General features: G+C 35.0%; 1 protein-coding gene across 1 annotated transcript in view; it reads left to right on the top strand.

Moving 5' to 3' along the window:
* Nucleotides 1-13,733, top strand: part of AGMO (alkylglycerol monooxygenase) — a 329,174-nt gene that overhangs the window by 171,041 nt on the left and 144,400 nt on the right. Inside the window, exons 9-10 of the mRNA XM_044679541.1 lie at nucleotides 1,717-1,851; nucleotides 4,547-4,663. Coding sequence (XP_044535476.1) covers nucleotides 1,717-1,851; nucleotides 4,547-4,663 — 252 coding nt within the window. The remainder of the gene's footprint in view (nucleotides 1-1,716; nucleotides 1,852-4,546; nucleotides 4,664-13,733) is intronic.

Here is a 13,733-nt window from a genome sequence, read left to right as displayed (position 1 = left end):
CAGATAAAGAAGTCAAAACTATCAATAAGCATATGAAAAACTGTTCTAAATCTCTTATAATTAGAGAAATGCAAATCAAAACAACTCTGAGGTACCATCTCACACCTAGCAGCAAAGGAAAGTAGTAAATGTTGGAGGGCATGTGGCAAAATTGGGACATTAATGCATTGCTTAGTGGAGTTGTGAATTGATCCAGCCATTCTGGAAGGCAATTTGGAACCATGACCAAAGGGCTTTAAAAGATTGCCTGCCCTTTGATCCAGCCATACCACTTCTGGTTTTGTACCCCAAAGAGATAATAGGGGAAAATACATGTACAAAAATATTTATAGCCTCACTCTTTGTCGTAGCAAAAAAATTGGAAAATGAGGGGATGCCCTTTGATTGGGGAATGACTGAACAAGTTGTGGTATCTATTGTTGATGGAATACTATTGTGCTAAAAGAATAATAAACTGGAGGAATTTCATATGAACTGGAACAACCTCCAGGAACTGATGCAGAATGAAAGGAGCAGAACCAGGAGAACTTTGTACACAGAGACAGATACATTGTAGCACAATTGAATGTAACTGACATCTCTACTAGCAACAATGGAATGATCCAGGACAATCCTGAGGGACTTAGGAGAAAGAATGTATCCACATCCAGAGAAAGAACTGTGGGAGCAGAAACGCAGAAGAAAAACAACTGCTTGATCACATGGATCAATGGGGATATGACTGGGGATGCAGACTCTAAACGATCACTCTATTGCAAATATTAATAATATGGAAATAGGTCTTGTTCAATGATACATGAAAGTGGGATTGCTTATTGGCTATGAGAAGGGGTTAGGAAGAGAGGAGGGAAAGAACATGAATCATATAACCATGGGAAATATTTTAAATTAATTAATGAAATAAACAAACTTAATTAAATAAAATAAATTAAATATTTTGCAAACACATTTGAGGTATATTCTTTGTTATTCAGGAGTGTTTGACTCTTTATGACTCCATTTGAGGTTTTCCTGGCAAAGATACTAGAGTAGTTTGCCATTTCTCCAGTTCATTTTACAGAGGAAGGAACTGAGGCAAACAGAGTTAAGTAACTTTCCCAAAGTCACACAATTAGGAAGTGTCCCAGGACATATTTGAATTCAAAAAGATGATTCTTCTCCATTTCAGGCCCAGCACTCTATCCACCAAGCCACCTAGCTGCCCAAAGAGATCTATAATCTCCAATTAGACTTTACTTCCTAAACCATCACCATTATTTTCCAACATTAACACAGACAAAAGCATAGAAAATTTATTTTTGCCATTAGAAATGGAAAAGCAGAGTTCAAGCTGCCAGCTAATACTTCCAGAAGTTACCACAGCTTACCAAAAAGATTTTCTACTACAAAGATTTCCTAAATCATTTCTCTACCTTTTCAATATAGTCACTGCAATTTCTTTGAGCTAGAGAAATATTATAAAGAATACAATTGGGATTAATTAAAAATGCTATTCACAACATGCATATTATTTCATTCAAAAAGGTTCCCCTTCAAAGGCAATTGACATTCAACTGCTTAATTTATTGATGTGCTCAAAAACCTTTAAGAGAAGGAACTATTCTCCCAAATTCCATGTAATAGTAAAAGGAAGTATAATGCTTTGGTTACATATTGATTTCAGCTTTTCTTCATCTGCAGAGAAAAAAGTGAGCTATATTTCCCCTTCCTTCATAGTTTCATCACTTGCATTATATTTGGACCACATTGTGGATCACACCTGGGTTCTGGAACAAGTTGTCTGTCATATTCAAAGGACCAGGATGGAGTCCAGGCAAACCTAGGCTTGGCCTTCCTGAAGAAATCCCTGAGGTAAGAAAAATTTAGGGCAAGTTTTTGGTTTCACATTATTTCCACATCCTGATTTGCTTTGTTACAGCAATTTTCAACTCTCCAGGAACCACTTACTGTAAATTAGAAGGAGAAACATGAAGACTTCAGAAATTGAGAAATTAAGAAAGAAGAGGTGGATTTGAATCTCTGCTCCCTCTTATGGAGATCAGGAACTTACTGAATTTCAAGCATGATTCTGAATATTATAATTTTTTAATGAATAAAATTAAGAGTAATATGAAACAAAGCAATTCTGTTGTGTAGCTCACTTAGATTTTCCGTCTATCTCTATGTTTTTTAGAAAAAAGCAATGTTTAAGATATGAGTGCTAGTATTTAATTAGCTAGTTCTTATTGACCTGGTCACTATCCTAAGGAAATAATATCTACTTTTCTAAAAATAAAAATGAGAGAGAACAATTATTTTGAATCAGTTACCCAGTTCAACTCTTGCACCATGAAAAGAGAAGGCTAGTATAGACAATCATTAGATAATTCAAGCAAAGGTAATTCACTGTAAGAATTGGTTTATTTAGTCAATTATCTTTCTAATCTGATGAATATCTTCTTCCTAACCTCTGGTAGCATCAGGGTTGGAGAGTGCTAAGGTTGGGACATGAGGAAGATCATTGGCTCTAATTAACAGCCTTTTGGGCAAAAGGGTGAAAACCAGAAATCAGTTACTTCAAAGTCAAAGATGGGGGCAATGAAAAGTAAGGTTTTTCATTTAGGCTGAAAAATTTAGTTTCCTGGACAAATTGTAGCATTTAAAAAAATCCAAATATAGATTCAATCTGACATGATTGTTCATGTTTGTGGACTTTTGAGCCTACCCAACTGCAGCTGTCTCAATTGCCATGTTCCTCCTTAAGCTGGAGCCAATCTGCCTCTACTGCCCTCATTTATCTTCTCTTGTGGTAGTTGGTTGTCCTGCCTTCTGTTTCATCTGATTCTAGAGCTGACCATGATATTGACATTGATAGGTGGGCAGAAAGGGTAACTGGATATGGCCATCGATTGCTCATTCATTTTAATGACCAGCATGAGTGATTGCTCTGTTCTTTGATGATTTTTATTATCCTTAAAATGAAATCCATCAGTGAAAATCCTGCCAGATTTGAATAGCTTTGGCCAAATCATCTAAGATATAGCCCTTACACTGTATAAGGAGAGGGCCTGAGATGCTTGATAATGGTCATCAACTAGGAATTCTTATAGACCAGTATTCTACATCATTCATGAAATTGAGATCAAAATGGTTACGTGATCTAGACATAAAAGGAGGTATCATAAGAAAAATAGGCAACATATTACCTATATAATTTATGGATAGGAGAGGAATTTTGTGTCAACAAAAAATGCAAACCATTGTGAGATGTAAAATGGATAATTTTGGATACATTAAATTGAAAAAAAATTTGTACAAATAAAAGAAACATTGCCAAGATTAGAATGAAAGCAAAAAATTGAAAAAAAATGTATAGACAGCTTCTCAGATAGTGGTACCATATTTAAAATAGAGAACTTTGTCAAATTTATAAGAATAAGAGCCATCTCTTTTTAAGAACCATCTCTTAATTGATAAATGGGCAAACAATATGAGCAGATAATTTTTGGATGAAGAAATCAAAATCTCATATATAGGTGTATGAAAAATGCTCTTAATCACTATTGATTAGGGAAATGCAGACCAAAAGAATTCTGAGCTATCTTCTCACACACATCAGATTAGCTAAAATGACAAGAGGGCAAAATAACAAATGTTAAAGGGGATATGTGAAATGGGGACACTAATACACTGTTGGTGGAGCTGTGAACTGATGCAGCCATTTCAGAGAGCAGTTTGAAATTATTCCCAGAAAGTTATAAAACCATTGCTGGGTCTGTTTTCCAAGGAGATAAGGGAAAAAAGAAAAGAGCCTATATGTTCCAAAATATTTATAGAAGTTCTCTTTGTGATAGCAAATAATTAGAAATTGAGATACCCATCAATTGGGGAATGACAAAATGTAGTATAGGTTTGTGATGGAATTCTACTGTACAATAGGAAATTATAAGCAGGCTGATTTTAATAAAAATTGGAAAGAACTACCCAGGATAATGAAGAGCAGAATGAGTAGAACCAAGAGAATATCATACACAGCTACAGATTTGATACTTGAAGAATAAACTGTAAATATTAACTCAAGAGGGAACTGAAAGGTAGTAACATGAAAGACAAAATTTGTATGAAAATGTCTGTCTCCCAGATGATGGCTTTTGTAAGGTAGGGATAGGTGGAAGGTCGATTTCAAGCCTAGCCTTCATGGCACTGTTAACCTTTGGCCCTTCATTTCTGAGAGGACCTGGGGAAAGGGAAATGACAGACAAGAGACTCAGAACAGGTTGTCTTCGTTATAGGTATAGAATACCAGAGACGTCAGTAGTTTGAACCAGAGGCCCTGTATCAATACATTAGTTGTAGTTCTGTTAAAATTAGGACCAGAAATTCTAAAAACTAAACCTTATTCTAACTAGGAATTGCTGAATTAATTTTTTTTGGGGAAAAATATTGCCATTCTCCCAACACTTTTTATCTAGGGACCTGCCTTATTTGGTGAGGACCTGTACAATCCAGTTTTATTTCCGGGGATAAGGTTAAGCTGACCAGAAGTTTATTTGTCTCCTTGTTGTAGATCACAGGAAAAGAGGTCCCTTTTGCTGCTCAGATGTCTGGCTCACTCCAGCTGTATGCCCTTGTACAGTTTGCTCTAATGCTTGGTTTTTATGAGGACACATTTGCTGACAAAAGTGTAAGTAATTCTCCTATGTTTAATTAAATAGGGAGTGAATGATCTAGTCCCATGTTTTTTAGCACAGAAGAGCTCACTCATTAGGTCAAGTTTATTACTCTGATTTAATGAGTTCAGTTCATCCCAGGAAGGATCTAAGTCAACCCGGGAAAAAATGTTGAAGGATTGGAATTCAATTCACATTGAACCCCTAAAATGCTGATTAGACTATGTCATCAAGGTTAATTATTGGGAAGGGCTCACGAATCCAATGATATCTTAGGAACTTTTATAAATTAGTAAGCCTAGGCGTAACTGATGACTAGAAAATACCTTTGGGATTGGGCAGAACCGAGTTCCAAACCAGGGAATGAAATATTTTCGGGGAAGTTTGCTTTTATTTCCCCTTCATTTTTTGTACCTTCATTCAAGGGATAAACTTGTATATTGTCCTAGAGACAGGAGATCCTGGGTTCAAAGCTAGCCTCAGATACTAGCTGTGTGGCCCAGTGCCCAGTCCTTATTGATCTTCTGCCTTGGAACCAATACACAGTATTGATTCTAGGATGGAAGGTAAGGGTTTAAAAAAACAAGAACTCATATATTCCCTTTAAGACATATTCACGAAAAGGTTCACTATCATTGTGTCCCACCCTTGGGTCCTTGGATTTTTAGTAGCTATGGGTAATTCTGTGAAAAGGGCTCATGGGAAGCTTACAAACTCATTAAGAAGAGAAGATGTGGCTATGGATAATTACAATACTACTTTGTTATGAAAAACCCAATAAGAGAAACGCAACAAATTCCTATAGAAATTTGGAGGAGAAAGAAATTATCCCTGTCTAGGAATTATCAGGAAGGTGTCACAGAGATCACATTTGACATCATGCATAATATAGAGAAATGGAATCTGGAAGAAATTAGGCACAGATACCTATTCTTTATGCTTATTAGCTGTGTGACACTGGTCAATCTCTTTGAGTGTCAGTTTCCCTTTACTATGTAAAGGAGTTAGACTAGATGGTCCCTAATTCCCTTGTAGATTTAAATCTATGAGCCTATGAAAAAAGGCCACGTCTTAGCTCAGCAAAGTTGGAAGGTGATTCTACCCTAGGACAAGAACAAAAGATGAGAAAAAACGCAAAGAGAGAACCTGAGACATTTTTAGCATGTGGACAGGATAGTTCTAACAAAGTAAGTTTTGCTTAAGTCTTAAAGGTATTGAATCCTGGACACAGGAGTTCGGACTTCTAGAGAAACTGATCAGGGAGGTGACAAGGAGATGGCAATGCTTTTGGACTATCAGCAAGGTTTAGTATCAAATGGAATGAAGGGAAAAGGAACCCTGAGACTAGAAATGAATATCCCATGCTCTAGTCTAGGAAAGTGATGATTATATGTGAACTAGGATGGAGAGCCTGGAATGAGAGGGGATGGACAAGAGTTGATACTGAAGGAGATTTTATATGAGCTAAGGAATAGTTGTTTAAAAGTTAGGAGGAGAAAAACAAGTTAAAATAGAATACAAGACTGATTGATGGAATTTGATGGCACCAATAAGAGAAAGAGAATGGAAGAGGTTCAATGTGGTTTGAGAATTGATAAGATTAACATGTTAGTAGAATGTATGAGTCAGGAGGTCCAGCAGAGAGTTAACAGGAAAAACAAATCTGGATCTCAGGCCAATAATTGCACCTAGAAATATAGATGAATTTCGCCTATCTAGGTATAATACTAGAAGTGACGAACATTGATAAAGTAACCAAGGAAGGAAGTATGGCGGGTAAGAGAAGCATTCTTGAATGAAATTCAACATTTAATGCTGAGGATCCTAACTTAGATGTCATAGACTCTCTTGGTGGCAGACTGGCAAGGTCTTTGGACCTTTTTTTAGAAAACAAAATGAAGTACAAAGGAAGCCAATTATATTGAATTGCAGTTATTAAAATATTGGGCAAAAACACAAGTTCATAGATGCTAGGTTAAGACCTCTTGATTTGAAGAATTGTGAACCTCTGCTCTACCTGACCCCAAGTTTAGGGTTTTAGCCAGTAGGAAACTGAGATGTCATGAAGAATATTCACACAAAATAATATGGACTATTTTCATTTTTCTTCAAAATAAACATATGAATGGAGCAAAACAGTTTTATGAATAAAGCGTTAATGCAAGTAAAGTAAATTTTCTTATCTGCTGCCATTAGGAAAGAGGAAATCCTGTGCGACTATATATTCTGAATGATGTGAAGATTTCTTAGAGATTTTTCAGTTGATAAAATATTGATGGGACCCATTTTTGCTTCAGGCTTATTTGGCAAAATCTACATATGCACATTTACATGTTGCCAATTTAAAGAAAAACAATAGCTGTGAATACAATAGCAATCCCTTTTGTTTTTGTTTGGTTTTGTTTTTTACCCCAAATTTAAATAAACCCTGGTGTTCACACTATTCACATCTGCTGGTAAGGCTACTTGGGCTACATTTGAAGAAATGCTGAGTCATAGGAGAAAATGGCCACCCTGCTTCACATTTAGGGGAATGGAAAACTGACCTAGTCTTTCTAGTATATTTAAAAAAAAAATCTTGAGATGATACTGCTCGGAAATTGTTCTTTTTTAATAAGAATCTTTATCGTGATTAAACCAGTTTTCTTCTTCTTTCAGTCATCTTTCTGATATTTACTGGAGTCTGGACCTCAGCAATGTAGCTTTTCCTTAAATGGCACAGAGCAACCCCTTATCCCGACCCATCCTGGACAATGTTCTTTCATGTCCCTTCCACATATTGAACAAGTCTTTCTCTAGGCATTTTCTTGAATTCTACAGACATCAGTGTACCCCTTGGTTAATTAACTTCATGTCAGCTCCCATTTTGTTGTTGGGTTTTAAAAAATTAACCCTCTGACTTCATTAATATAAAGAACATCTACAGATCTAGAGTTCTTCCATTATCGATTATGTAAAGCCTCACAGAGATGCCTGTGACATGAAGGGAATTGCCCAGGGCCATATGAAGAGTATGTACCACTGATAGGCTTCAGAGCTAGGTTTTCCTGACTCAAAACCAGCTCTCTCACCTAATTGTTCCTACTCCAATACTCCTTAATTTCATTTATTTGCCCATTTTTTTTTATCAATGAAGAACCCATCCATGGCTCTCTATTGGAGTCTCACTCATGTCCTCACATAAAAATTGCTACAGGAATTCTAATCACATTTCTAAAGTCATTCCCATATTCTTTTCTCTGTTAAAATTGTTTGTCACTCTGGTACCCTTGTCCACCTGCCCTTCTCATCAGTCAAAAGTAGTCAGTATAAAGGAGCAATGACAGGAAATAAGACGGCAAAGAGGAGCCTGGAAGTCATGTTCAACTGTCCCAAAGAACAAAGGAATATAATATATGAATTATATCATATTTTAATGAAAATTCATGTCCTGGTAATATGTGATAAATCAGCAAAAGCCACCTAAGTGCTGTTATTGGAGTTCTGGTGCTATGTTATGTAAACTTCAGACAAATTCTAGACCTCCACTTTGAAGCTTTATCAATAATTTTGAGATGATTTGGATATGTTCATGAATTCACCCCAATGTGGCAGAGATAGCAATGGCTCTGTTTTTTTCCAAAATCCTATAAAATACAAAATAGAAAAAATAAAATAGAAAAATATAAAATAGAAAGCTAAAACTCCTGCCCCCTGAGCTGTCTTACTTCTCCATTGGGTCCATGCTTCCTAGTTCTCCCAACTTTAATTCATGTTTACAGGAGCAATTCTATGTCTCCCAAACTCTACCCAACCCCATCCCTATCCTCTTCTACAATATTCCTGCCTTCACCACCCATCAGTTGTTCCCTCACCATCTGCTTCTGTATCTCTTTTGCTCTTTGTCTCTTTACCTTATTAATATGGGGTTGCAGCTTTGTTTTCTATGGCCAATTGGAATCTCTCCTGGTGATTACTCCTGGAACTGGATGTGCCTTTGCCGACTTCATAATTTCATAAATTAATTAATTATTAATTCATTTTCTAATCAACATGGAATCCAACAGAGTAGAGTAGTCTTTGCTTTCATAATGTGACCAATATTTTTTCCCCTCTTGGTTATACTTGTGTCTTATGACATCCTTTATAGCACAAATCTGTTTTGTAATTATGAAGTATGTTGCAGCCTGTACATACCCACAATTCATCTGTGCATTATGGTCTGTATAGTCTACCGATTCAGTCCTTCAGAACTTTCCTCCGTACTCCAGATTTATGATTCTTGACACACCACTATCAGCATCACTGAAAGAATATTGATATACAGAAGATGAGCCTTTAAGTTCAGGTAGAAGCATGGGATCATTAAAAGAATATTGCAGTTGTCCAAAGGCTACTTCTTCATTGTTCTCCTTTTATTCAGTGCTCATTTTCCATTTGCAGTATCTGTGCTACTAATCCCTAGATAAATTCTATTGGTCACTATTCAGCTTTGTCTCATGTTCTGGACAATAGACATTCTTCATCCACTTTTTTTTAATGTAGTTGATTATTTATATTTTCCCCTTATGGATGGGCCAGTTAAATGCCTTGGAGTGGTTATGGATCTCATTTAGGAAGGATTGGGCAGTTAAGTAGTCAAGTAGATAGAGCACTGGGTTTGGAATAAGAAAGACCCATCTTCATTTCAAATCCAGTTTCAGACACTTACTGACTGTGTGATCCTGAGCAAGTTACTTAATTCTGTTTGCCTCAGTTTCCCCTTCTTTAAAATGAGCTGAAGAAAGTAATGTCAAACCACTCTAGTATCTTTGCCAAGAAAACCCCAAATGAGGTCACAAAGAGTTGGACACAAGTGAAATGACTAAACAACAACCTATGTTGATAATTGCAATTTTAAAAAGGTTTGTTTGAGCTGATGGCCAAGAAAAGTTTCTACAGGATTTATATAAGATGGCATCACCCTCAACATATGCAACCTGTCACTTACTCCGTGGCAAATAGAATTTGAATCCAAGAAGGCTTTTCACCACAGGTAGAACTTTCCCACAGTGACACCTCTCTGAACAATAGATGAAGCATAGTCCAGAAGAGTAATGATTGACTCTGGACTCTCAGGGAATGAGTTCAAATCCAAATTCTCTTGCTGTGTGACTCTAGAAAAAGATCCCACTTCATTGAGCATCCATTTCCTTCTCTGCAAAAATGAGGCTTTTATACAAGTTAGCCTTTAAAGTCCTTTCTAGTTCTAAATGTCTGAGTCTCTCATAACATGATTACAGTTTGTACTGGCCAACCCTTTAGTCATTCTGGCTGTAGGATAAGGCGCAACACCAAATGCTCTGAGTGGGGCATCATTAGTACAACCTCCATCACTATTTGCTTTAATAACCTCATACTAATCTGTTCCCTCACAATCTCAGCAGATGAGAATATCCAAGCATTTGGGATGTTTGGCTAGAGCTGAAAGAGGAGCTGGGACAAATGGTTCTGATTCTCAAGCCCTGAGGAACCCACCCTCTGACCATGAAAGGGACTAGGCATGGAGAACAGATGAGTGTGGTAGCAAGTTCTCCCAGATGTTCTAAATAAAAACCCCTGAGTCACACACACACACACACACACACACACACACACACACACACACACAACTGGAATGGAAATTTACATCATTGGTTCAGAATGGGGCATATTTTTTTCCCTCTTCTTCTTTAAAAAGAAGCCTAGAGAGTTGAACTGATCATTGGATTTGATTGATGGTCCATGGGTATATTTGTACATATGAACAGGATAAATATATTATATCTGTACAAAATAAATTCAACTTAAATTCACACTGCCACAAGGGATGCCATAAAAAATGTAAATAGGCAGACTAAGAAAAATGCTAATGTAATTTAAGGACATCAAATTGAATACCCTCTTCTTCCTCACACAAATTCATTCCAAAAAGGCTTTAGCCTTTTTTTTTTAATTTTATGCTCATTTTGTATCCTGTATTTTTACTGTAGCTAATGATTGTCATCACCATCATCATCAATAGCATTAATAACAATAATAAGAATAATAATTCTCCAGGACTTTAAAACTCTACCTATCTTTCATACATAAGAATATTTTTATCTCCTATTTGCCATTGTTTATATATTTAATTTTATTTCCCATTTTATCATTGTAGTTATTATCTTTGGTAATTTATTATGAGAACAATGAAGCATTTTTACCTCTGCTTACAATTCTTTAGTTTCTCAATTTAAAATAATCCCATTTCTTGATTTATGATATATGCTAGAAATCATATATAAGGAGCACTCTTACCTCCCTATTCATTTAAGAATTTAAAAAAGTAATGAGTGTTTTTTAAAATAAATCCTTTTTTATGCATCTACTCAAACAATCAGGTTTTTGTTGATTTCATGATTAATTATGCAAAATGTTTTCAAAATGTTGAACCATTACTTAATTTGTCAAAATCATGGTTTTAAAAGTATATTTCAAAATATATTAGTATAGTCTACAATATGGTATTATTAAACTTTTAAACTAATATTAATAGTTAAGATTAATCTATTTTCCCTTTGTCTTGTTTTTACTTGATTTGGGGAACAGAACCATATTTATATCTCAAGAAAAAATAAGAAAAGAGCCTTTAATATCTATTTGAAATAGTTCTTAATTACATGAAAAAACAATTTTAAATATTTTTTTTAATTTTGAGTTCCAAGTGTTTTTAGTTGATTCACTCTTATTTCGTATCATCTGTAAAGAGTGATAGTTTTGCTTCCTTATGGCTTATCCTATTTCCATCAATTTCTTTTCCTTCTTCATTTCTACAACTAATATTTCTAATTTAATACTAAAAAATAGTGATGATAATGAGCAACCTTGCTTCACACCGATCTTAATGAAAGGTTTTTAACTTGTCCTCATTACAGATAATGCTTGTTGATGGTTTTAGATAGAAATTACTTATCATTTTAAGGAAATCTTCATTGATTTCTATACTCTCTAGAGTTTTTAATAGGAATGGGTTGTAGCTAATCAAATGATTTTTCTCCATCTATTGAAATAAACATGATTTCTGTTGCCTTTGCTATTGATATGGTCAATTATACTGACAGTTTTCCTAATATTAAAGCTTCCTGGCATTCCTGATCTAACTTCCACCTGGTCATAATGAGTGATTGTTGTGATATATTGCTGTAATCTCCTTTCTAGTAAATTTTTTGCATCAATATTCATGAGGGAGATTGATCTATATTTCCCTTCTCTGTTTTTGCTCTTCCTGGTTTAACTAAAAGGTTCTTATTTATGATGTAAAAGGAATTTGATAGGACTCTCTATTTTTCCAAATAGCTTATATAAAACTGGAATTAATTATTCTTTTAAAAAGCATTTGCTTTTAGGGGCAGCTGGGTAGCTCAGTGGATTGAGAGCCAGGCCTAGAGACGGGAGGTCCTAGGTTCAAATCCGGCCTCAGACACTTCCCAGCTGGGTGACCCTGGGCAAGTCACTTGACTCCCATTGCCTACCCTTACCACTCTTCCACCTATAAGTCAATACACAGAAGTTAAGGGTTTAAAAAATTAAAAAAAAAAGCATTTGCTTTTTATTATATTTTTACCCAACTTTTTATAGAAACATTTTAAAATATTTTTCTGATGTTTTGTTATTTTATTTTGCTATCAAATTTTCTCCCTCCCTCACCACTTCCTGAGATGCCAAGTAGTCTAATATAAGTTATACATTTCCTCCTATAGAGTACATATTTCTATATTTTTCATAATGACACAGTAAAAGAAGACATATATCACACATACAAGAAAAAATGCATGAAGGGAAATAAAGTGAAAAATTACATTCTTCTAGAATCTGTCAGTTACTTCTTTGGTGGTAGAGAGCAATTTTCAATGAATCCCTTGAGTCTTGAATGCCCCTTGAATCCTTATTGTACTACTAATAGTTGTCATTCTCACAGGTGATCATCATCCAATATTACTATTACTCTGTATAACATACTCTTAGTTCTATTCAATTCACCTTGCATCAGTTCATATAAGTCTTTCCAAATTTTTCTGAAATCATACTGTTCATCATTTCTTATACCACAATTGTATTCCATTATAATCAAATACCACAACTTGTTCAGCCTTTCCTCAACTGATAGAGAACCCCTTACTTTCCAATCCTTTGCTGTCACAAAAGAACGGCTATAAATCATTTTGTACAGATAGATCTTTTCCTTTTTCTTTGAATTCTTTAGCATACAGACTTTGTAGTGGTATTTCTGAGTCAAAGGGTATATACATAATTTTATAGTCCTTTACACATAGTTTCAAATTGTTCTCTGTAATAGTGCTATTAAATCACAGCTCCACCAACAGTGTATTAGTGTCCCCATTTTCCCACAACCTCTCCAAAATTTATTATTTTCCTTTTTTTTGTCATATTAGCCAACATAATGTGTGAGGTAGTACTTTAGAATTGTTTTAATTTCCATTTCTCTCATAGTGATTTGGAACATTTTTATATGACTATGGACATGTTAAATATTTCCTTTGAGAACTTCCTGTTCATAGTCTTTTATCACTTATCATTTGTGGAATGGCTTGTATTCTTATAAATTTGAATCTATTCTCTATAAATCTGAGAAATGAGTCCTTTGTCAGAGATACTATAAAAAATTCCCACTTTTTTGTTTCCACTCTAAATCTTGGTTGTATTGATTTTGTTTGTGCAAAATCTTTTTAATTTAATGCATTCAAAATTTTCCATTTTACATACTATATTGTTCTCTATATCTTGTTTAGTGGGGAAAAAAGCAACCTTCCCTTATCCATAAGTCTTACAGGTAAACTGTTGTATCCTCCCCTAATTTGTTTATATCACTCTTTATTTCTAAATCATGCATCCATTTTACCTTTACCTTGATAAATGGTGTGAGATATTGGTCTATGCCTAGTTTCTGCCATATTGTTTTCCATTTTTCCCAGCAATTTTGTAAAAAAATAAATTTTCCCCAAAGATCTGATCTTTGAATTTATCAAACACTAGGTTACTATCATCATTTGCTACTGTATGCTGAGTGCCTTATCTATTTCATTG

This window comes from Gracilinanus agilis, chromosome 5, assembly GCF_016433145.1.
Source record: "Gracilinanus agilis isolate LMUSP501 chromosome 5, AgileGrace, whole genome shotgun sequence".
Lineage (NCBI taxonomy): Eukaryota > Metazoa > Chordata > Mammalia > Didelphimorphia > Didelphidae > Gracilinanus > Gracilinanus agilis.
This window is presented reverse-complemented; position numbering and strand designations above follow the sequence as displayed.